Source organism: Chroicocephalus ridibundus, chromosome 10, assembly GCF_963924245.1.
Source record: "Chroicocephalus ridibundus chromosome 10, bChrRid1.1, whole genome shotgun sequence".
Taxonomy (NCBI): domain Eukaryota; kingdom Metazoa; phylum Chordata; class Aves; order Charadriiformes; family Laridae; genus Chroicocephalus; species Chroicocephalus ridibundus.
The window spans coordinates 9,952,333-9,977,293 of record NC_086293.1 but is presented as its reverse complement, the minus strand read 5'-3'; the positions used below and the strand labels follow the sequence as shown (position 1 = coordinate 9,977,293).

The following is a 24,961-nucleotide window of genomic DNA, read 5'->3' as shown; positions in this document are numbered from 1 at the left end:
CAAGAAGGCAGGACTGGCACCTCCCCGCATTAGGGAGGTGGGTGCTCTGCCCCGCCTGGGCTGAGCTGCTGCCCTCACGCTGCCGGCTCCCTGAGCTCTGCGCTTAGGCTGTAATCTTATCCTTGCACAGATGATCTTCTTGTGTGGTTCACAGTAGAAACTTGGAAGTTCATCTGCTTTCCCCAAGAAAATCCATGGGGATTGGATTGATGGTCTTGAGATAAAGGCTTTTGTCTATAATGAGATCTTCTGAATTAGGATGGGCTGGATACATGACTGTAACTACATAGCTGTATTATTGGATCTTGTATTTCTTTGTAAAATGACAATACATGGATTATATTGCAAAGAGGCCTGATTGTCATACTCTGCTTGTTTAAATTACAATATTTACTCTAGCATATTGTTAGTTTTTCTCAGTCTCTAGTACTCAGCTACTTTCAAATAAAGAGCTTAGTTGGAGAAGCTTTCAGACTTTACACCTCCTGTGTGTGCAGTAGTGTCTATACTATGGGTGAATATTAGAATCATAGAATCATTTAGGTTGGAAAAGACCCTTGGGATCATCGAGTCCAACCATCATCTCCACTCTACGAAGTTCTCCCTTACACCATATCCCTTAACACCACATCTGAACGAGTCTTAAACGCATTCAGGGATGGTGACTCCACCACCTCCCTGGGCAGCCTATCCCAGTGTCTGACCACTCTTTCTGTGAAGAATTTTTTCCTAATGTCCAGCCTAAACCTACACTGTCGCAGCTTGAAGCCATTCCCTCTTGTTCTATCGCTAATTACCTGTGAGGAGAGACCAGCACCAAGCTCTCTACAATGTCCTTTCGAGTAGTTGTAGAGAGTGATGAGGTCTCCCCTCAGCCTCCTCTTCCTCAAACTAAACAGTCCCAGCTCCTTCAATCGCTCCTCATAAGATTTATAATATTGTATTTTGGAGTGCCCTGGACATACAGACTTGTCTATTAAAGATGGATCCATTTGTTTTGCGCTACCGGGCGTGTTTCTGGAGTGCCACGAGGACAGCCGTTGCAGCTGCACGGGCTGAGCTCTCCGCACCGCCTGTGGCTGGAGGAAGCTTCAGCGTCGCTATGAAATAGCGTCTATGGGCACTTACACGGTTATAGACTAATAATTGTAGCTGTTGCATCATGGATGTCTCTTTGCTCACAGGCATCAGGTTTCTAATGATGCTAAATACGCTGGAGATGGATGAAGAGTATGTATTTTTCCGTCAGCACTTAACCAGCTGCTGAATTCTAACTTGTAGAAATAATAGCTCCTTGTTTGATACTGTGAGCATTCTGCAATCTTTAAATTAAATCTCTTGTTAATGATGACTATCACCGGGTTCTCAGCAGTACTATTATGTAAGTTCCTTTGAAAATGTGTTTAATCCTTCAGAAACTGAACCGATGTCTGAATTCATCTAATGTAAGCACCAATGAAGTGGGATTTTGATGTCTGTCTGAATTATATGCCATAAAAATGGTCCTTGCAACACTATTTATACATCATAACATATCTCCTCCATTATGTGATGATCAGCGACGAGTCCAGAAAAATCAACTGAAGGAGAGAGGCTGAGAAAATGTAATGTGAAAAATGGTGTTGTCAGGCTCCTTTTCCATACGAGGAGGTGTTAAGCAGGAGTTCTTAATCTTGCATTTCATTTCTATGTCATCTGAAGGAGGCTGTACAAGAGGACTTCTTTCCCTCTGTATTTTCAGTACTCTGGGTTTGGGCCATTTTTTCCTCTCCTTGTTGCAGTATTTTTCTCTTGTGAAGATTTGCCTGAAGCAAGAGACCTAGCTGCTCAGTCTCTTAGGAATCATGATGATGAGCACTTGAGAGTCTAGTAGGAAGTGAGGTTAAATTATTTGTCATCACCTTCGAAAGGATCTTTTGGAAGCAAAAAATGCTCATGTCAATAAATTGCTTTTGTGTTTCATCCTTCTCCTGACATCCCAAGGTACTCCATTTCAAATCCCTGGTACAAAAGCGCATTCTCTTGAAATCACTTTGTGTGCATGTGTCTCGGGTGTCAGCTACTTCATTGCTGAAGAAAATAACATTATTGCATGGCTCCTGAAGATCACCAAGTTAAAAAGAAAAAAAAGAAGAGGCAGCCTTTAAAGAGCAGGGGTGTGTTGAGAAGAACAGACGATGCGCACATCACAGTGCAAATGGGCTTTATGTTTACCTTCTGGCCTTTTTGGTGTCTTCTGGCAGCATGGAGGGTTGCATGGTTTCTTGCTGCACCCAACACCTGAGTTCATACGTTGGTTCTTTCTCTTGCGCCACACTGAGACCCCCGAGATGCCCTGGTGTGACTGGGATGGGGTCCAGGGCTGCCCCTTTGCCAGGAGGCACCCGCAGCACCCACATCGCTGCTTTTGGCTGTAGGGAGCTAATGACTGCTGGGGGTTTCCTTCTCTTCCAGGAATAATTAATAATTGAACTTCTGTACCCCTGAATACACAGGAGCTAGTCCTGAGGCATGGGGTAAAACTTCCTGCTTGGCTTCTTCAGCTAAATTTAAGAGGGGGAGATATTTGCCACACTAATGCTGAAGTTAGAATTAAAATTGTGCCCATCACTTAGGTTTACCCCTGTCTGAAAATGGATTTGGGGCCTGATTTGCTTCTCACTGGGTTACTACGATGGTAGTTTGATGTAAACTAGAGGGAACACTCTGTTCAGTCAGGGCCATTAATTTAGGTATTTTTTATTTTATTTTTAGTGTCCAAGTCTGAAGACTACTTGATATATGTAAAGTATGGCCATTGCTTTGCAGGTTCTTTGCTAGTTAAAATTTGGGCTAAACTTCTAATTGCAACAGTCGTTTTAAAAGGTACCTCAAGCTATGTTTATATGAAGGATAGCACACTTGTCTAGTTGCATGAATTCATGCATGTTTTCTGGGTGGGTGTGCTCCACTAAATGGCCGTTTTCAGTAGAGGAAAGCAGTCTTGCCACTGCAAATTCTATTCAGTTTTTCAAATCTTTATTATTTTCATAGTTGGACACAGTTGACGTTGGTCTTGGTTTTTTTAAGTGGATTTTGCTCAGGTTCCTTTCACAGATCTCTTCACCGCTAAAGGTTTTCTTTCTGCTGTGCATTCGGCCGACCGTGCTGCTGGAACTTAATATGCCTAATCAGTATTGTTTGTGTGCAGCATTTCAATCCCAGACTCACTTCCCTTGGCACGCGTTCTGTTGCATTGCTAATTTGGTTAGGTAGCTGAGCTGAAACCACTTAAAAGCATTTTCCTTGTCAGGGCCTGGAAATGTAATAAGGTCTGTAATCAATGAGAGGGAGTGAAATAATGAAAAGGACAGTATGTGGATCTTCTCAGGGTGGAAGCTCTCTTACCCCGCTGAAGTATTTGCAGGATTTCAATGTTTCCAGGGTAGTTGAGATTTAAAACAGAGAGGCTTTTGTAGAAGGTATGTCAAATCTAATGCATAGGTTGAGTGGATCAGACGTCAATGGTGCAGTTTGGTAATTAAGGAGAAAAACAAAAAAGGGGGAAAAGTGTAGACAATTAAATGTGCTCATATACAGGGATTATATCTTTGCTTATCTTCAAGCAAATCACTTGTGGACATATTTAGGCAGTCTTTGTGCTTGTGGGATTTCTGTAAGAAAGTGGCGATCTCTCTGTGCTTATTCGTAATGCTGGTCTGCCACCTCTCCCCTCAAAGAAGAAAAAGGATTGTTTGGGACTAACGGGTATTTGGTGATGTAGGTCAGTCCCTCTTTTTTGAGTGTCTAATCTTGCAGTGAATCAAATATAGCAAATACGCTGCTATAGTGCAGAAATCATAGAACGTGGGATTTTTTCCTGGACCTTGCTGACTTGTAGCAAGTGAGTTGAAGTCATTGGGTGTTATCTGCAGCCTCACTGTTGGACTGGGGGTCGTGTCGTTGGACTGTATACAGTGTGTGTGTGTATATACACACTGTTTACATACACAAAAGTGTGTATATATTTTATATATAAACAAATCATATTTGTATAAATATATTACTTATAATATATATAATAATTATACTTTAAATATACATTTAATATTTAAATATTTGTACGTAATATTGAGAGAGAGCATGACGTATATGTATTTATAGAAAGAGCTGCCAGCACCAGAACTATGTAAATTTTGTAGATGAAGCCACCTTGAGGGTAGGAGAAGGGGTGAGACATATGAGCAGAATTTATAGCAAACTGTCTGGATCTCTTTGCCGAGTGTGACTTGTGGGAGGGGACTGCAGCTCCACCGTGCCCTTCTTTTACGAGCCGAAAAAAAATCCTGAAATACTTTGCTCATAAGCTGGCTATCAGATGATTCAGCCGGATAAACAGTGCCCCGAGGGAAGTCAGGATGGAGAAGACCTTGCCTGCTCCCTGACGATGGGTTTCTGCAAGCCCAGTGCTGCCCTGGAGGGAGGAGGCTCGGGCTGGCCCTGCACAACAGGGGCTGGTGCGGGTAAAGCTGCCGTTCGTTAGCACAGGAGGGAGATACAGCCGTCTTAACTGGGCAGGAGCAGGAAAATGGGCTTCTGGCCTCTGTTAAAAATCATTAGTTCTCGTAGTCATTAACAACTCGATTTCCTTTCCTTATTGGTATCAACCAGCTAATTTAAATTCATTCATCCCTATTTCTAATTAAGGACATTAACAAAGGAATTTTCCCCACTTGTGTCCTCCAACCAAGCATTTACTTTGATTGAAGGTCTCTAAAATATTTGTGAGAGATGCCTCCGATGGCTGGTTTCTTGGAGCTCCTAGCAGTGCCCAGACCTACAGGTGCTGCAGGAAGGTGATCAAGACTGATGTGAGGTTAGAAAGGAGTGTGATGCTGCAGGTGGAACAAGTGGGATGTAGCGTTGCCACCCTTGGAAAATAATGGATGGCACTTCTGGTGCTTTCATCAATGCAGCTCGGAACACTTCACAAGCAGTAATTACGTTTCATGAAACCCTGGTGAGATAGGTAAGTATAATCACACATTTTGCGGCTGGACAGATTGAATCATGCAGGTGTTACTTGGTCAAGGTAAAGCAAGAAGTTAGTGGATGATTTCAGAAAAAAAAGAAATAAAAAAGAAAAAATCAAAGTTTCCTAATTCTTAACCTGTTGTGCCTTGCTTTAAGCTCTGAAAATACTGTTTGGTTTGCCGCCTAATTGCGGAGGCGCTTATTTATCAGTTCACATGACCATAAAAGCAAGAAGGCCACCTTTTTACCTGGTTTTACAGTCACGTTACCAGGTTACACATTCTCAAGTCTGAGAGGGAGAGAATGGTTAAGGCACAAGCCTACCACACAAAATATTTAGGTTCACCTTCTTTGTTGCTGCTATTGAGTTCTTTTGTCTCTTTGTGATTCAATTTCTGTGTTCCAGTTTTCCGTTTGCAAAATGCCTCCCTTCTCTCAGACGTTCTAAGCCTTGGCCCACGGGATGGCAGGGTCCCTGAGGCAGAGGGTTTGTCGTTCCTCACACGCCGGGCGCTGCCGCCATCAAGGGGTGGCTCTCAAAGCACTGCTTTCCCCCCGTTGCCGTTGGGATGACATTAAGCCTTTGGATTCCTTAAGTTCTCGCCTGCGGAAATATTTTAAAGGCAGTCAGTGGATTCCGAAGGACATTTTGGTCTCTGCAGGCCAGGGAGAGGGGGGGTGCGTTGTTAATGCAGCCATACCGAGCTTCCCGAGGTGGCGTTGATAGCAGGCACGTTCACTCGGTTCTCTGGAGCACCCCTTCACTTGCAGCTGACGGGATTCTTTCTTCCCTGAGTCTGGCTCTGTCTTTCAATTAGAGACTGGGATTTGCAACAGAACAAACCATCAGACTTTAAAATACCAGCTGTGCTTTATTTTAAATGCTTTCTTCTTTCAAAGACATACTTTGGGAGCATACGGAGTCTGGCGTCTTCTCCCTCTGAGACGGTCCCTGTAGGTTAGAGTTTCAAGTTTGTGGTTGTGGCAGGATTTGTTTCTCTGCATTACGGTAGAATAACTTGCAAGAACTGTTGATCATTCTACTATCAAGAAAGAAGGTTTGTTTTTGTTTTAATTAGTAAAACCATAACTCAAAATGTTTTATGGTATTGACTAAAACATGCAGTTCTTTAAATGTGCTCCAGGAGGATTAATTTGTGCTTGATATCAGGAAAATACTGTTCCTTACTGTCCTTCTGTGTGTGTGTGTATATGTGTGTGTTTGTTTTTAACGTGCAGGACAGGAGCGAATTGGCAAAGACTCCCACTACGAGCAGGAGGGGAAGGTCCAGTTTGTGATCGATGCCGTGTACGCCATGGCCCACGCGCTCCACCACATGAACAAGGACCTCTGTGCCGACTACCCCGGGGTCTGCCCCGAGATGGAGCACGCGGGAGGCAAAAAGCTGCTCAAGTACATCCGCAGCGTTAACTTCAATGGTGAGCTGGCCGTATTCACCCATGGGGCTCTTCCATTTAATTCCACTTCATATATCTTTTTCATCCAATGCAGATCAAGACTCTTTTTATTGTTTCGCTAGAGTTTGTGGTAGAAGCCAATGTTTATTTAGTATCTATTTGAAAACATCGCGTTTTAACCAAGGTAAATAGGCTGCTACTGTCCAGAGACAGAAATCACTGCTGCTGGTTTAGGATACCTTCCAGAAGACTGATTTCTTATGGGAGAAATAGCTGGGTGAAAGCCTAAGCTTGTCTCTGACTAAACAAGCCTGTTGAAACCCCAGAAATTTGCTAGCATAACACATCATGTTTCCTATTTAGTTATATTGTTTCCCGTACTTGGCAGAAATTCTGGTACCCAGAACCCAGTTTAGCTGCATGATGAGGAGGGAGAGGACAGCTAAAGGGCCAGGTCCGCTTGCAGAGCCAGAACTACGTGATTTAGACAGAGTAGTTACTCCAACCTTCATTCCCCTAGTAAGACTTCAGAGGAGATGAAACATCCTAAAAATGTGGACACGAGAATTTAATGTCTGTCCGCTTACCATTTACCCAGCTCTGCTTCCCAGGTGTGGCGGTGATGGTTGCAATACCAACGCTCCCTTTCATACAGTACAACGGGCTTTCGTGTATTTTTCTCTTCATTGCAGTGTATGAATATCAGCAAAATTTCCTTGCCTCATATGTTTTACTGTAATTTTATTAGTTTCATTAACAAACATTCACCTGCAACCAGCCCAGAGGCACCAGAGCAGATCACTTACAGCAGCTAACATTACAGCAACCTAATGTTATTTCCCCTTCATAAACCTTGCTAATGTACTTACCGGGAGGTCTTACTGCTCTGCCCTAGCTCTGTAGAAGGTAGAGATCTGAGATTTAGCCAGGAGCCGAAAGTTAGACCTCCAAATCCATATTTAGAACAAATTTAGGGAAGTACTGAAAAACTACAGCCAGGGCTGTCGCCGCCTGGGAAGAGGGGTTTGCGCAAGCTTCACGTCCTCGCTGAGCAGCACGGGGAGGCGTTCCCTGCTGAGATCTACCAATAAACATTTTTATTGATAAACTTAACAAAACCCACGCATAGCCAATAGGACCCAAGAGATTTAAAGGTAGGAACACAGATGGTATTTCATTGTCAAGCTTGGTCACTTGTGCCAAGGATGTTTTTCTTTCCTGTATAAATCATCTTATAAACAGCAAGGTGAATATGAGGAGATTTTAATTTCTTTCCTTGAAGTAAGTGGTGTTAACTACATCCAGGAGCTAATTTTGAGATGAGTGATCGGGAGGACTGGAGAGTTCTGCTTTCCTCGTTTTGGAAGGTTAATTATAAAGGACAAAGCTTCTGTAGAAGTAGTCCAGCATTCATATAGTGTATTGCACTTGGGCCATTTTGATACTGAGAAGCAGCTCATACATGGGCGTCTCTAGACAGTTGTTGCATATAAAGATGCTGAATGGTCATCTATCATTTTAAAAGCTGAGAAATAATTTGAGAAACTGGCAGTCCAGATAATGTTGACTACTGTCCAGCTCCAAGAATTGGCTTGGACCAACTTGGGTTTCCTTAGTTGTGTTTCCTTGGTCAGGCTTTTAAAAGATGACTTTTTTTCCTCCATTAGTGATTGATTTACAAGGCCTTATGGTGTTTTTCTTTGCTTGTATACGTGAAACTCGTGTCCAGCGCAGGGACTGAAGTACTGCTTTGCTTTTTAGCATGGGAAGGAGAATGGTGGCAAAACTGAGATAGCTTTGAACATTTTTAATTTCTCTTGGCTACCTGGGTGTAGGCATTTTCCTTGGGAGAAGAACCAATTCCTTTTAAGGTTCATTATCCAGGGGCAGAGTTTAGTTTTTTCTTGTCGTATTCGTTGTGCATAACTGCACGTGTGTTTGTGTGCCCAGGCTCCATGTTCAGCTGTGCCCCTCCTGGGGTTCGTTCCTCAGGCTATGGAAAGATGCTCTGAAACCAGTTTCTTCTTGTATTCTATAAAAGTGAATTCCCAGAATTGCTGTGGATTGCTTGAGTCTTCCCAGGGGTGGAGGATAAACAACCTTCATATAACTCGCCAAACAGACGGGGATAGCCTGAAAAATGCAGAGGGATGGAGGAACGGAAGAAGCAACGAGAGGCTTTGGCTGCTCTGGGTGGTGTGTTCCTGTTGATAAAGCCTGGGAGCTCCCGGGACACCGGTGCTGGTGCCTACGTGGTCTTCACCCATCATGTCGTAGAGGGCAGGGACAGAGGAACGCGCTGCTGGGCTTGTGTCAGCTGTCTCGGTTTTAGCCTTGATCTTAACCTGCCCTTCCCTGAGTCACCGGTGCAGCCATGCGGCTCCCTCTCATGAAGATTAGGACTTGGAAAGCAATATTCAGTCTATGCTTAAAATCCTGTTGTCCCAGTCTTCTACCTAAATTTGTAGTAAAAGCAGAGCAGTGGGAGTGCTTTGTCCAAACTGTGTGCCAGAGGGGAAAAATGCTGCCCCTTTTCAAGCATCCTGAGCCCATGAGCTTGAGATCCTCTTTGCATGTAATAAATCCCCTTGTCACCGTGCAGCTGCAATCGTCCTGTCTGTCCCTGCTTTTGGAGCCTTTTCTTCCTCGCAGAGGTAATGACAGTCATGCAGGAAGAGCTCAAGCAACGCTTTAATGAAGAGAGACTGGATTTGTACTAGAAGCTCAGTATGAATTTTGATATAGTCACACTACCTTGAGAACAAAAAGGCCCAAACCTTGGAAAACTTAAAACATCAAGTGCTCATGCAGTGAGATGCTGAAAATCTCCAAGTGCAGAGATTGTATTTTTGCCAGTGAAAAAGCTAAAGATTCTGTTCATACGAGCCCTCCAGGTACTCAAACTGCAGTAAGTGTGAACTGAATAGCAAAGAAACACCTTAGCTGGCACCCTGTCCTTCTCCTATTAATTCATTTCCCATCTTGTGGCGATTAGGAGATCGAAATCCTACAAATTCAGTTGGATTGTGTCTTTTTTTGAATGCATCCTGCAGGTGAAAGGGTGTCATGTACTCTCTGTGTCTGTGTGGTGAGAAAGCAGCTTATTTGTTGGGAACTGAAGGTGAATTAAATTGTCATAGCCTCCGAATGAGCAAGAAGCTGCAGTCTGGAGGCTAATGCTCAGTTTCTGAAGTGCTTGCTGGGGCTGAGCAAAATTCTTGTAAATCTTAACAGAAGGAAAATAAATCCGAAATTATCAAAAAACAACTAAACAACCATATGTTTTAATAATTAGAAGATCAAGAAGTCAAGTAAGAAATATGATTGGTTTTGCAAATACCGTTTCTTCTCTGTAATGGCACTTTCATACATTATTTTTTATTATTTTCATAAGTGTACAAAGGAATTTGAATTGCAAGTGGAGACTGAAATGCTGTAGCAATTTGAAACAGGGCTGCCAGGTCCCCACAGACAGATGGTACGAAAAGAGCACCAAAGCATGCGCCAGAGCCCTCGCAAAGGTTAGAGAGGTCTTGCACTTACTAAGCAGATCCTTGGCCGGGAGTCCAATTACTCCAACTTCAAAGTCGGGAAACGCGATGCTTCTGCTTGACTTAGGACCCAAGATTATCAGTTCTTTGCATTTCTATAGACATTCGCCTTCCCTACAAATCCCTGACTTTTCCCAGCTTTTTTTCTGTATTATTTTAACTCACAAATGGTGATGTACCTGAAAATAGCAACAGGCGAGTTTACTCCTGACTATCAAGTATCCATATCCACGCGTGAGGTCGGTGTCCCAAGGGACTGTACCTTTACAGGTCTCTGGAGGTGACCCAGCAGACAATGCTGTATCGTGCCGTGGAGTCTGCAGCCCCGTAGCATCCAAGTGCATCCACTGCACTTAAGGATTATTTTAAATGTCTTTGTTTAAAACTGTCTGCGTGCAGCTACGGAAAGCAATAATTAGCATTAACCTACAAAAAGTTTTCTTGCTCCAGCAAACACAGAAATGGCGCATTTTGGAGGGACACTTCCTGATACGTTCTCAATTTAGGACCTCTTAGATCCATAACAGCATGTATCCTTCTTGTTGGCCTTCCGCTTATCGACCCTGTTGCCCACAGCTGCCCCAGTGCATGGGGTCCTGCCAGCGCTGTCTGCAGGCAGGTGGGCAACCTGCTCTGGGTGCCCAGCCAGGGATGGAGAGATGTGGCTTTACTCCATGCACTGTGGTGGGGTGGCTGTGTCTTAGCCAGGATGGCTCTGGGCAACGTTCCCGTTGGCCCATGGAGGTGACTGTAGAGTGGCTCTCGTCTGCTTCCCCTCAGCCTGCAGCAGAGTTTGTCTTGGCACTGTTGACATTGGCATGGCCATGATGATGGCCTCTGCTCCCGGTCTGCCTCCTGACCTGAAGACGTGGACACTTCTTCGTGTCCATGCTGGGGTTTTGTCAGGATACAGGGAATCTATAAATATCTGTGTTGCATTTTGGGCGCCTCACTTGAGCCCTTTGAATTGTACTTTTTTGTCAGCTCTGACAAAACCAAGTTTAACTAATAAGATACAGCCTTTTAAGAGTCGTGATTAGCTAAATCCCATTTACCAGTTGTGCTGACTTTCCAAAGGAGCCTAGGAATTACAGCCATTTCTTCTTATTCACTTAAAGTGTTTTCACTGTAAATGTATTCTGGCTACATTAATCTGTAACAACAATTAAGTATCTGCCTAGTGCTCATAAGAAACCAGCAAGGGGAGATTTCAGTGGAAGATTTTCTGTACCAGACTTTGAACTGAATCTGTATCTGATCTCTGAGGATTGTAGGATAGACAGGAAACAATTTACCAGGGCTCGAATGGAAACTATGCTAATTCACTCCTTCAGATCTTTTTTTCACTCGCTGGAATTCAATGAAGAATGGGAATCATGAAGAAAACCATAATCTTAAAGTTCAATGCTACAACAGGAGAGATTTTTCATTGCTTTAGGGAAAAAAAAGTTATGCAGGAGGAAGCTTTGAATATAGATATGCTGGAGTATTGTCATAATCTTCAATCTTGACACAATATTACTCTACCCCACTGAAACCTATTTTAATATGTCTTGAAATAAATGTCACCCTTGAATTTTTTGCCTAGAGATCTGAGGAAATGCAACGCTGCTTTGAATTCTCATCTAAGAAAGGGTTCGCATCTAATGCCATGGTAATTAAAATGCAGATGTTCTGGTGAGAACTTGCCTGAGGATGAGGAATGGTCTGTCCCATGGCTCAGCTATGGGCGCACCTCCAGGGTGCAGGCTGGCTTTGCCCAGCACCAGGCACAGAGGGGGGGTTGTGGGGGTACCCTTGCCTTGTTGCCTGCCCTCACTTCTTTACCCCTGTTAGTCACCTTAGCATATGGCAAATAAAGTCCATTCAGGATCCTGATCCGTTCCTGACTGAGATACTTTTCAGCCTGTGTCATAGAATCTAAATAAGGGAGTAGACAAGGAACAGTCTTCCTATAGCTTAGTCTGTTCTTTTCCATCCCAACTGCATGCTGATTACGGGAATAAGAACATATTGTGGAGGAGGAAGCTATTTCTGGATGCTAGTCAAGATTCACTAGACCTGGGCTGACTTCTGACAGCAGTATCTCTCAGAAGCAGATGGAACACTTTCTGGGGGAAAAAAAAAATCATTTAGAGGCTCCATTCACAGGAGTGATATTCACTAAAGAACTCCCCGAGGAAAGAGAGATGGGAGGGAGGCTGGAGGGCAGAAGAAAAGCCTTCTGATATTCCTTGCTTTGTGCAAAGCTAGAATGAAGTAAAGTTGATCTAGTTTTGCTTTGTTTTATTTTTAGTCAGTGGGTTTGGGCAGTGATAATTAATCACTGGAAGAGGCCTGGAATTATACCACTGTGTCCTGAAGTATCTGTTTTATATGGCTGGGGTGACAGATGACCTTTGCCTGAAGTGCATTGCCAGTCCAAAAGCTCTCAACCGTGACTAAATAAAATAGATATTTTTACAGTGATTTGGCTTTTGTTGGTTGTTTGCTTGGATTTTGTCTTGTTTTCTTCCTCCAGGCAGTGCTGGCACTCCAGTGATGTTCAACAAAAACGGTGATGCACCAGGGCGCTACGACATCTTCCAGTATCACACCACCAACACCAGCACGCCGGGCTACCGCCTCATAGGCCAGTGGACAGATGACCTCCAGCTCAACGTGAGTCTACTTTATTCTTTGCTTGCACTTTTCTGCCAGGTATGGTTACTAATATTTTTCTTTTTCATCCTGCAAAAATTAATAGGGATCTTTATTATTTCTTGCAGCTACATAACGCATTTTTTTTTTTTTGCACGTTATCATCTTCTGCTCTGTCCTGCAACCTTTTCTCTGTACCCTGAGTACCAGAGCTCCTCAGACTAATAGAGGCATTAGGTGATCATGCAAGTTTTATTACTTTTGTGTGTCTGAAGTCCCTAGTTGCCAACTTGGAAAACGAAGCAGTAATGTGTTGTGGTTTGAAACCAATGGGCTTTCATTTGCAGATGCTCTTCAGTTTTTCTGGTTATATTCTTCAGTTTTTCTGGGTTTAGGAAAGCTGAAACTAAATGTTTTTTGAGTGACTCACTTTTCCGTTGTTACTTTTAAGCACGTAGCAAAGATATCCATATGAATGAGATGGCCTTTTTGCAGTGACGCCTAAAGAAAAACAAGCATGTAAGAGCAGGTGATCAAAGACCCCCAAGATACTTTGATGTTTCCCAGATTAAAAAAAAACATGACTGGTGGCTGAGAAAGCTGGAGACTCTTGTGTCAGCTTTGTCCGTACGAGGATGGTCTGTGACAGGTCTCTGGCTTCCTGCTTGACTTTATGCAAGCTGCTTGAGCCTCAAATACATGGAGAAATAGGGCTGCTGTAACCTTATAGTTATTTGACTCCTTGTCAAATCGTTATTAAAGCACAAAGACAGTGTTTTCATGTTTTCAGTTCAGTATGACTGCTCTTCAGCCACAGAGCCTGAATAAAATCAAGGTATTCCTGAAGTGAAATGCCAGTTGCTACAAAAGGGTTTTCTTCTCTTGGTCAAGGTTCCCGCCGCAGGTTATACCAGCTCCCTGTCCTCATGTTGTCCCTCCTTGGTGTGGTACGGCTCCTTCCCTGCCTCTGCTGCTGCATTTCCTTTGAAAATAGTGTGCAGGGTGAAAGGGATGGCCGTGTGAGCGTGGTCCAGTCCTGACACACACTTCAGAGGAGGCCAGGACATACCTGGCACTCGACGTGTGGTCACAGCAGCTGTGGCTCGTGCCTCGGGTCTCTGTGTGTGGACCCGGCATGATGACTGCTGCACTTGGGTAACTGCAGGGAGATCCCAGCTGCCGTTCTACCTCTGCAGCCGGGCGGCAAGCCATGGGCTACTGAGGTAGATCAAAGCACCATCATTTGGAGCGTAACCAAATGCAGGACCTTTTCTCTTTCTATTTATAATGTTTTCATGTCTTTTGTTAAATGAGTAATTAATGTGGATTACCAACGGTCCAGTCTCTGGGACTGACCACAATATTTTGCTCTTCTTGAACTTTGGGGCTTGTTTTGATTTGCTCTATGCTCCTTCAGTGGTTTTCAACTTTTGATGTTCTATTTAAGGAAAACTATATTAACTTGCAATTTACAGTTCTTTTAGCAAAAATATTAATATTTTATTAAGTAAATCCTTCTTTATATAAACTACACATCCTGATTCATTAAAATTTAAAGCTAAATTAATGGAGCTTGATTTCTATTCCTGTTGTTGTGTTAAATGTTTCCATAAAAAGCACACGTTCCTCACCCTCGTATCCTCCCAGCTACAGGGTTGTGTCAGTAGCTGAGAGTCGCTCATAACTTCCCTTCTACTCACTTACAGGTCCTGGTTTCTCACACAGGATTAGCATTGCTGTGATAGTTCCTTATAGTAGATGGTACTGTATTTCCTTACAGTAATAAAGAAATTTGTGGAGTTTAGAGAAGTCAAAGGTACTCTAAAATAACCAACCGAAATAATAGCTACTATTAAAAACATCCCAGGAAAAACTGCCAAAGGCTACAATTTTTCTTCAGTAATTATTGTGGAGATAACACTTCAGTGTATATTTCCCAAATTCTTATTTCTTTAATACCAACACGAGAGGGGAAACAAAAGAAAGGATGTTTGGTGAGAGTGCTACTTTGCGTTTAGAAAGGGCTGAAGCGATGCTTTGGGTTCCGAGAGACTTGTCATCTTGGGCAGCCTGGTTTAGTTCCATGTGTCTGAATTTCCTCAGCTACAAAAGAGAAAAGTGGTTTTGCCCTATTATGCAGGCCTTGATGGTAAGGACACTCCAGATCTCAAAGGCGGTAGGTAAATAAGCGATGAAGACCATCATAGGTGAGTAAAAGTTTTCTTCTTTATCATTGTCCTCATTCAAAGCAGCAGCAAGAACACTTTGCCATGTTATTTCCCCGGAAGAAGGGCTGCTGTTCAGTCCGTCGTCACTCCCATCTACAATGGTATCTGTCACCTCCCCATTCTCACAGTATTTTCAGTGAGAGGCAGAAGTGGCACAGGGCTGATTAATCTTGATAGCTGTACCATATTTTTTCATGTAAAATTACCGAAGAACTACTTTTTACATTTCTCTTTCTATTGCATAAGACAGTAGGTACACTAACGACGTCTTTAACAACGTATTTGCAAGTCTGAAAATATGCTGTATCAGTTTGTTTTCTTTTTGTTGTCAGGAGTTTATAAACCTGGTTTTACAAAATGTCTGCAACCATCTGTGTATTTCTTTCAGTGCTGAGAGCTTCTCCACATCTTTGTGTCACCTTTTTGCTTTCTTACGTCTGGCAGGAACGCTCAGTAAAGGCAGATGCCTGCTCCCGACATGCGCCGGAGCCAGGCTCTGCTCTCCCTTCCGCAAGTTGGTACGTGAAGTGTCTCCTCTGAGTGCGGTTGACTCACCCTGGATTTACATTTTGGTATCTGAGGTCAGAATTTGGTTGGTAACCAAGAAAATATTTTATGACTCTTCACTGCAGCAAACTTGGGATGTAATGTAGTTTTTACGTAAGGACAGGGCAATCACTAAATTTTCTTTTGCTTGCTTGGTGTCAGGCACCCTAGCGCAGCTTCCCCTAGTACTCAATGCATGCTTTAGTAACAATTTTGGCTGTATTTCACAGATATCTACGCAAGGATAAAATGAGCAGATGTCTAATTTTAAATGGCTTGGCCAGTGTTCCATGAAAAACTGTTGCAGTCCTTTGTTCTCCCCGCAGTGAAGTTGTGATTACAAGACGCCCACCCACCTCCCATGCGAGGTCATGGAAGAGCACCTCCTGCCTCTCGCTCTTTCATGAAGATCATGTCAAGATCTGTCAGCCCCTTGTCGGCCCCCTGCATGCAGATTTAGCAGACAGTATTTATAGTTTGCGTCCTCCTGCAGTTTGAAATGCTTTGCCCTGAATTTTAGGTTCAGAAATTTGGCCAGCTGCATCCCCATTGCAGTCCAGTATCGCGACCCCCACAGCCTGTGGAATAGCAAAGGTACAGCTAATGCAATTAGACAATAAGTCCGTGGACCACAGAAATATTAGCATCTGAAACCAGGATTGTGTTTTACTGTGCTGGTGTTGAGGGTACACTCATGTATTACACGGCAGTTGCATCATTATGAGGAGGACTATTTTGACTGTATTTAGCTTTAATGATGTGTTTCAAAAGCAAAAAGGGCTGGTGGTGGAAAGGAGGAAAACTACCGTGGGGAAAAGGAGGTGTGTGAAGTACCAAATGGTTTTTCGTTGTTTTGCTTTTCAAATGGGTAACTCTTTTTTAACTTTAGCAATATCTAGATCTCTCATACTTGTGCTGTTCACAGTGAGGGTGAGTGTGGGTGAAGCATGAAGGCAGAGTGGCCAGGAGACACAGGTTCTGCTTTCATGTCTTATGTTTCACTTTGCATTTTAGAAAGATACTCTCTGTGCTCTGTGTTACCCCATCCATACCCTGAATCCAATAACAATAGACGTCTTCCTGACAAGTGTGCCTTTGTTAGTCTCCGTAAAGCACCCTGAGGTCGCTCAACAGGAGGCACTGTAGGAACGCAAGGAACTGGCCCGCCAGCTCTGATACCTGGCTGCCTTCTATGAGAGCAACTTCCAATGCTTCGAAGTGCCTGAAAAACAGAAATCTCTCTGCATCTCTCCTGGAGGAACTGATGTGCCTGAAGGAGAAAGAAATGGATCACTCCTAGAGGAACTGTAGGTTCTCATGGGAAATTTGGTGATATTGCTTCTCTTTCGCTATATAGAGTTAACTCAGCAGCTCCTAGGTTTATTATGTGTTCACATCCCAACCTCTGCAAGTGTCCCTGAACTGTCAAAACCCAAAAATAAAGAAAACAATCCCTGTGAAATTGTTGGATCTTATTTTTTTCAGGGATTTGTCTTCTGCATACCCTGTCACAGCAGCATTCTCCATCATGTTCCCTGTGACTCCTTCCTATAGTTATCTCCACAATTTCCCTGCAGTGCCTGAACTCCCTCCCAAACCCCTATAGCATTTGCTTTGCAAGCATCAGCCTGTAGCGTGGTTGTCTTTGAATTACACGTAAGCCCACTGGTTGGCTGGCCGAACCAAAAGGGTGAGAGAGACGCTTGCTGTTGGTGGATCTTTCTTCTAACTGTCCACTGCGTTTTACCAATCCTGCAGACACATCCCTCAGAAATCTCTGCTTGTGGCAACTGTGCTTCAAATCAGGCAGTGAGTTCAAAAGTTACTAGGAAGGAAGCTGGCACCGACAGATGGGTGAGCAGACAGAACGGGCATATGTTCCACTTCCTTCAATTTTTCTTCTAAAATGATAGCAAAATTTAGAAATTTCTAACAGTTGTGCAGAATTAAAAGTAACGTAAAGCTAGACTTGCTGTTAATATTTTTTGTTAAAAATGGAATTTATGCAAAAGTGTTGCCCGGTAAGTAGACTGCTATTGGATTTGGCCAAGTGGGCATACCAGTTCAATCTCTTGTATTGCTGAAGCGAGCAGCAGGCTTGCATTTGACCAAAAAGCCAGAGTTTTGGCCTTTTCTTCCATCTCAACCCTGTTTTCTTATTTCATGCAGACAAGCTTTTGGGGGTCGTTAAAAGGCTGAACTCGTTTAAAGTTTTCCGTTTGAGTGGCTGAGTCCTGGTTTGGCAGTGTCGGTGCTGGTGAGGTGAGGTGTGAGCGGGTTGGAGAGATGTGTCCGGGCTCTTGCTCGGGGACACGGGCTGCTCTCTCTCATCTAGCAACAAATGAGTTGTTTGGGGTATCGAGATCCCACATGAGGGACTGGAGGTCGTGACTGAATTCCGAGAAGGAAGCTCTCCATGGGGGAAGTCCTCCCGCCTCCATTGTGTGGTGGAGCACCCAGATGAGGTTTGGTGTTCGTCTTGTACCATCCCTCTGCAACTCACAATGTGATGGTGGACATGAACGCCCTGTTTCACCTTCACCTTGGTGAGTAGTGAAATGGTTACAGGAGACCTGTTTATTTGCCAATAGAGAGGGTTAACTTCCTAGAGCAAGCTCCTGTTTTGGGCTGGGTTTTTTTTCAGCTTGATTGTCTAATTAATGCTGTACTTCCAGCCTATTAGTGTCCGCATAGGGTGCATCATGTTGTGTTAATTGCATCGGCATCTCTGGCTTGTCAAGTGCACTCTTCCAGCTCAGTGTTATGGCTCGTAAAGGTGCCACTGGGCACTTGGTGCTGATCCGACGCTGCAGCACATTTTCAGGATGGCTGAAGAAGGTGTGTCCTCGGCTGATAAAGAGCAATGGTGGAAAACACGATGTCCTGTCCACTGTTACACTGTAGAGATTTCAAGGAGCTCTCACTCGAAACACGTTCCACTTCCAAAGCATCAGGCAGGGTTAACTGTGAGCTCCGGATAAAATTAAAACATTCCTCTAAGTAATTTGTTTACAAACAGAAACAAATACATATTAAAGATGCCTAAGCGTACTGTGTGGAGAGATAAACAAAAAAAATCCGTATTGTTTTATAGATGTGCCCTTGAATTGTAAATGGTCTAGTGGCATGAAGCAGGGTACAGCTTGAAACATGACTGCCGGTTAAATGGAGTCTTTTGCATGCAGCGCCGGGAAGGCTGGCTGCTTAGCAGTCCCTTACGCTTTTATTAATTTCCTCCAGCCGTAAGTGATATATTGCTGCAATCTTTCTAAACAAGTGCTTAGAAGATTAATAGTATTGATAATTATCAATAAGGTTCCATAAACACGTACGTTACATAGATCTAACTCCCCTTATAAATCCTGCCTCATGTTATACGGCGCGAAGGAGATTGCTGTGTACTTATTAATAACTCCCTCCTCCTCAGGGAAATAGCTATATTATGTTGTTTTCTTCACTGTAGGTTCGGGCCAGTGTTTTAGAGGAGCGTGAAAAATGGAATAAAAGTCTCGCTTTAAAGAAAGTAACGTTCCTGTAGCTCCGAGTCTCTGGTCTGGGAGCAAACAGGGCACGAATGGCTCTTGGTGAGCTCTGGCCCCCGGAGGATGGGGACCCATCGCGGACCCTGATGGCAGGTGGGGACAGTTTCAAAGCAAGGCTTTGACAGAGAATGATGCGACTTCCATGCTGCAGCTCCTTTTTTCCCCACAAATAGAAATATATTAAGTACCTTCGCAATCATCTGTGCAATTTATACAGATCCTGCACACTTCGACACCTATTGAATCTCTCTGGGCTCAGACTAATCTATTTAAATGCCATAAACGTCTCTGTTATAGAATTTGGAAATAAATGTTATGAATAGCAAGCTAATGAAAACAGTGATTAAATGTCTTACCTTCTGGCAAGAGACCTATATGTACCTGACTTTTTTTGGTAAAATATTCAGAATGGCAATTAGATCCAAGCAACTGTTCAGTGAAGTCTGATGCTCAGGAATATTCTGCCAACAGATGGTATTTTTCTAAAATAATGTGTTCAAATTTCTTGCTGTTCATTGTTTCTTGGTTTTGTTGTTGGGTTTTGTTTTGGTTTTTTTCTTGGGAGTAGACCATGTTTGGAGCAGATGGCTTTTTTTCAGAATATTTCTCAGCAAAAGATAAATCTTTCTGGAGCACAGGCAAATTTCACTTTATTGCAAGCCTGGGGTTTCCCCAGTCTCTGGCGGAAGGCGAGCAAAAGGGCACCTGTCTGGCCAGTTAGAAGTTTTTGCTTCAAATAGCAAGAGATGAGAGAATTTCACCACAATGACCATAGGGTTGGTTGGAGGGTTTTTAGATGCTTTTAAAAGAATGTATTTTGCAGAATTTATTGGAAATTGAAAAACAGAAATTTGGCATCTCCCAACCTAGAAAATTTCAGCTTAAGCAATTTCACCTTTTGTGTGGAACTGAAAGCACAATTATTGATAGCATTATCAGTTCCAGCTCCTATATGCGCATAACGTATAATTGCAAAAGCCCTATTTGCAAATATATATGAAGAAAATGCGTGTGTTTACATGCCTCTATGTGTGTATATATGGGTGGATGGGCATATATTCATGCACAGACCTTTGCAATATATAATCCTTAAGTTTCAGTTGGTTTGCAACATCTGAGTAAGCTTAAAATCATGGTTCAAAGATTACGTCAAGATAGATAAAAATTGGTATCAATTTCCTTTCTCATTTCAGTTATTGTGACACAAATTGGCCCTTGTAGTGTCATTTCCTATTCCTGTTACAGACTGTAATGAGTAGCTGGTACAAAGATAATACATCTATATTACAACCTGGAGCCTGAAATCTTGTGAGCCGATGGCTTGACAGGAGGTATGCATTATTCAGGTGTTAGACAGTCTCATTAAACAAATTCAGCAAATGAGGTCAGGGTGTTATTTAAAATTAAGATTTTAAGTATTAAGCATGATTAGTATGTTTTGTTTTCGTGTGTCAGTGCAGAACCTTGAGCTTTCAGCTGATAGAGCCACTTGTTGAAAATTATCACCGCTTACATTTTTAATGAAATTGGCTAAACCCTTAGATTTAATTAGCTATACATTACAGCATATTGGCATACGTAGAGATGTAGCTCTATCCAGAAGTAACTGGGCTTCTGATAGCTGAAAAATTATGCATTATTTTAGTCACTGTTGCCTCATTGACTTTTTCGGAAAGCGACTGAGTCCAGGCTGTTTCTTTCCCGTGGAACTAGTGCTCGGCCTGTGCTGCTCCTGGCGAGCTGCAACGGCTGCTGCCGCTGGTGCTCAGCTGGGGCTGGGTCCGAGGGCAACAGCATTCCTCGTCTTCTCCAGGCACTCTTTGGAAGTGTTAGTCTGCCCCAAAATAACTAGTTTTATGGTACATAAAAAAGTTATGGGCTGCTTCTTCAGGCATTTGTGCCCTCTGAGATGAATTAAACCTGCCTGAAGCCACTCTCCCCCAAGGCACTGTTACTGACTCCGTGTCTTCTGCTCCCCTGACCCTGCTCCTGTCCCTCCGTCCACTTCTCAGTGTCGCATCGAACAGTCACCAGATGACCCATGGTGACAGTCTCACTCGTGGGGGCCTGGCTCTCTGGGAGTTATCTCACAGCGCAAACGCCGCTAAGTGCAAAGTCCTTCCAGAAAGGTCTGTACAGCCCGTTTGCAAAGCTCGTGGCCGTAGCTGGGGTTTCTGAGCTCAGCCCCCATCACACCGTCAGCCAAATTGCATACAGTCCATTTAGAAATTTAAAGGTGAATAATTACACCAGCGTGTTACCAAAGTGCATCCCAACTGCATGTTTTGGCTAGTGAGGAACCATGCCCAATGTGTCGATAGCAATAATGTATACTATAATAATAGATGTTGTTTGTTTTGTTCCGTCATTAGATTCCGTGTTTCTTCATTGCTCATGTCAACCATGACCAGCATGAACACCTTTAATTATCTTAACTTGCAGAATTAACTTCCAGCCGACTGGAAGGGAATTTTTCAAACCACTGGCCCGCTGAATGGCCAGATGCTAATTCCTTAGTCCTCCAGCGGGTCCCCAAAATGCAGGTTAACAGGCAACGGGACTGAAATCATGTCGGTCCTGCTCACGAGCTGTGACTACGGCCAGACTTGGTAAGTGCTCTTGGAATAAAACCGATGCAGTTTGTAGTACCGCAGATGGTTTTGACACGTTAGCTTTAGAAATGGCTGCTGTAAATAATTTTTGTTCTGATAAGGGCACAACCTCAAAATACATGATAGTAACCATGTGAATCAAGCAGCGCTTCTTCTGTACTGCAGAAGAGGGCTAAACAAGTCATTAAAAATCATCAATCAGTGCAGATAATCCTATTTTCACCTGTGCTTTCTTTGAAAAAAGTAGTGCATGTTGTAGTCCAGAGAGTCTCAGAGTCTGTCTCAAAGTGACCTTCAATACACTTGGGCCAAATATTTAGCATGTAATACCAAATTAAACGAGAAAATCTTGAGAGCAGCATGATGTTGACTGCACGAACTTTTGAACATATGCAATAGAAAGCTGAGGGGTTTGTAACATTGGCAAATAGTTTGCCTGTGTGCTGCTGCAGCAGCTGGTACCCAGGTGGTAACCCTGTGCAATTGTCCCGCAGCGAGGTCTTGTGTGAAGTGAACCAGAAATCCTCCTGCCAGGGTGGCATTTTTTGGCATGGGGAAAAGTAACTTAGAGGATTCGAACGTTAGGAGGCTTTGGTAAGGTTGGGTGTGAATAGCGAAACAGAACCAGCCAGGAGAAGGAGTACCTGCAGCCCTCAGTCACCAGCGTCTGCAGAATTAGAAAATAACCCACCAAGAGAAGATCCAGAGCAGTGCGGGCCCCTTGCCTGTCTGTTACTTGCCTCACTTGAAAAATCATGAAAACTGTATTTTTTTAAAAAAAGAAAGGTTATTCAGTGAGTTGAACTTTCTGTATAGATGTTTGCTATATAAAAAGAGGAAGGCAATAGTTAAATCTTACACCTCACTCTGCAAACTAGCTCAGACTTGGAATTAGAGACGTGAAATGTCATTTCCTCTTTGTTATTGACCCATTTTGCCCAGGCGGTAATGTATACCGCGTGAGCTGTGCTACCTTAGGCAAAGCAAAGTGAATTAAGCTATATCAGCTTTTGGCAACTCTGAGCATCGCTATAATTTTCCTCCAGGTCTGAGAATGTCACACGGTAAAATGCTTGTAGGGATATAAATGCTAAGAGAAAGCGGGCTGAGAGAATGTCTAAGATGTATTACATATCTTTTCAAAGATAGGAAAAAAACAGAAAGGTAAGGAGCTCATAAAAACTCTAAAGGAAAACAATTACGTAGCAGAAGACTTCGTGACTTCAGAATTTGCGTCAACTTGTGTTGCTCTCTTTAATACCCACCAGGCAGAGTTATGCTCTGAGAATGTATGCATAAGAAATAGATGGTCAAAAAATAAATCACTGTGTTTTTAAAATAGGTGGTGATTTTGTTCCTGCGCATCGCTCCTTAAATCCCTCTTTGCAAGTCTAATGTGTTTTTGTCAGCAAATATATTCAAGAGCAAATACTTCGCTGGGATATTTTATGGGTAATTAACAGGTTTGGGTGCTTTTGGCAGGAGTAGTAATGTCAGTTGGTGTGATATTGAGGGTGCAATATTCTTTTTTTTCACACCTGAAAACAGAAAGATGCTTTCCAATGACAGATGCGTTTTGTTGTGTTTGGAGAAGTCCACCCAGCTATGTAGGGGAAAACACCACGTGTGTGCAACAAAGCTGTTCTCCTGCTCACCAGCCAGCTTCTCTTCCACCGCTCTGGGAGCAGGAACCAGCGGCAACTGGTCCAAGAGTGCGTGAACACTCGGCACTTTGCAAATACCTGTCAGGGGATCCGGTAGAAAACTCAGGTTTCTAGTTAGATCCGCTGTGGATCTAGTTAGACCTGCTGTTAGAACACAGCTGTGGCTTTGCCACACTTTTCCATTCTTCTCCCTGCGTTTCAGCCCGGCAGGACCCCCATGGCTCCCGCAGTAAAGCTGGAGCATCCCCTGGCTCTGCCGGTGCCCCGGAGGCGCAGGGGAAGGCAGGATGCTCTCTGCGGTGGGTGAGCTCCGGTGGCGTAGGGATGCTGCAGCAGCTTCTGTGTTTGCATCTCATCCTTGCCCTGGCAAAGGGAGGTTGACAGAAAATATTCTCTCTGCTGAAGTCTTTGAGCTGCAGGCTGGGGGTGCGCAGAGGCGCACGATTAGCACCGTAGGCGCTGGCAAGCCAAGGCTGTGCCTGGAAAAGAGGGAGAAGTGTCGGCAAAATAGTGATTGAGTTTCTGCTTCTGGATCGAATTCATTTAGGGTTTGTCTTTTCCATTGCAAAATAAGTGTGACCTTTTGTCCCGGAGGCAGTGGCCGGCAGTATGGTGGTTGATGTCTAGTGAGCTCAGCAGGGCAGCCGCCGACACGCGGGTCACGCTTCGTCCTTTGACATCTCCTTTCTTTATGTTTCCTCTTGCAGTTTTTGGTTGTGGCAGAAGGTTTTTGTTTAATATCGCTGTGTCTGTGAGTGGGGAGAGCCCGGCGCTGCCCTCCCGGGGGTGGGGAGTGGTGGGGACAGAGCGGGGCAGAGCCGGGGGGCAGCGGGGGGGCTCTGCGTCTCTCAGCAAAACCCGCTGGGGAGGCGCAAACCAAGGAGCAGCCCGAGACCAAGGGCAAAGAAAGTTTTATTATTATGCTTGTCTGCGGGTTTGGGCTGGCATCCTCCAGGCACGCCCGGCAGTCTGATGACTATTAACAGCAGCCAAAGGCTCGCTCGTTTGTCTCCCATTTTTATTTATCGAATTTGCATGTAAATTTTTTTTTTAATGTATGGTATTAACAGACATGGCAACTATTGGCTTAAAGCTATGTTATGTAGGTCCGAAACATAATCCAGCTGTGTTTTGCAAAATGAAATTTTGCTACCGTAGAGATGCAAGTGCCAAGGATGGCAGAGCGGGGATGGTGGTGATGGCATAACACTGCGCCCGTTTGCTTCAGAGGGGAGAAAGAAATCCCACACAGGGTATTTCTAAAAGCTCCGCACACATCAGGCCCGTGTGACCAGTCTTTAGTTTCCAACACTTAAGCAAAGCATAAAGGTTCCTGACAGAGAACGTGTATTGAGTGGGTCAAAAATAATCACTTTTTAAATGTCCCTGAGTACTGATTTCTGGAGAAAATTGACATGGTTTGCGGCAAGTCTATAATATTGGATATATAGCGTGCATTTTAATGTGTCTCCGGCTAATCGTTCACATGATAGGCAGTAATAGCCCCAAATAAACAGCTGCACAGGGTCTTTAGCCTGCTCTTAAAACTTTAGGGGAAGCCTTTATTTTCTTTATTTTCCTTTTTTCATTTGTTTCTTCTTCCACTAATCTGAAAATGTACATTTTATATGAAAACGCTGTGTTAAATGATTCCCGTGAAACAACCTTGTTTACTTGTTAATCGCACCTCTTAATGGTGCGGAGGGTGTGTATTTGACCGTTAAAAGTAGCATCCGAGCATCTGGC

General features: G+C 43.6%; 1 protein-coding gene across 3 annotated transcripts in view; it reads left to right on the top strand.

Annotated features, from left to right (window-relative positions):
* The window catches only part of GRM7 (glutamate metabotropic receptor 7), a 304,853-nt gene that overhangs the window by 195,157 nt on the left and 84,735 nt on the right, over positions 1-24,961 (top strand). For all 3 annotated transcript variants that reach the window (XM_063347611.1, XM_063347610.1, XM_063347612.1), the window contains exons 6-7: positions 6,253-6,453; positions 12,505-12,644. In XM_063347611.1, the coding sequence (XP_063203681.1) occupies positions 6,253-6,453; positions 12,505-12,644 (341 nt within the window). The remainder of the gene's footprint in view (positions 1-6,252; positions 6,454-12,504; positions 12,645-24,961) is intronic.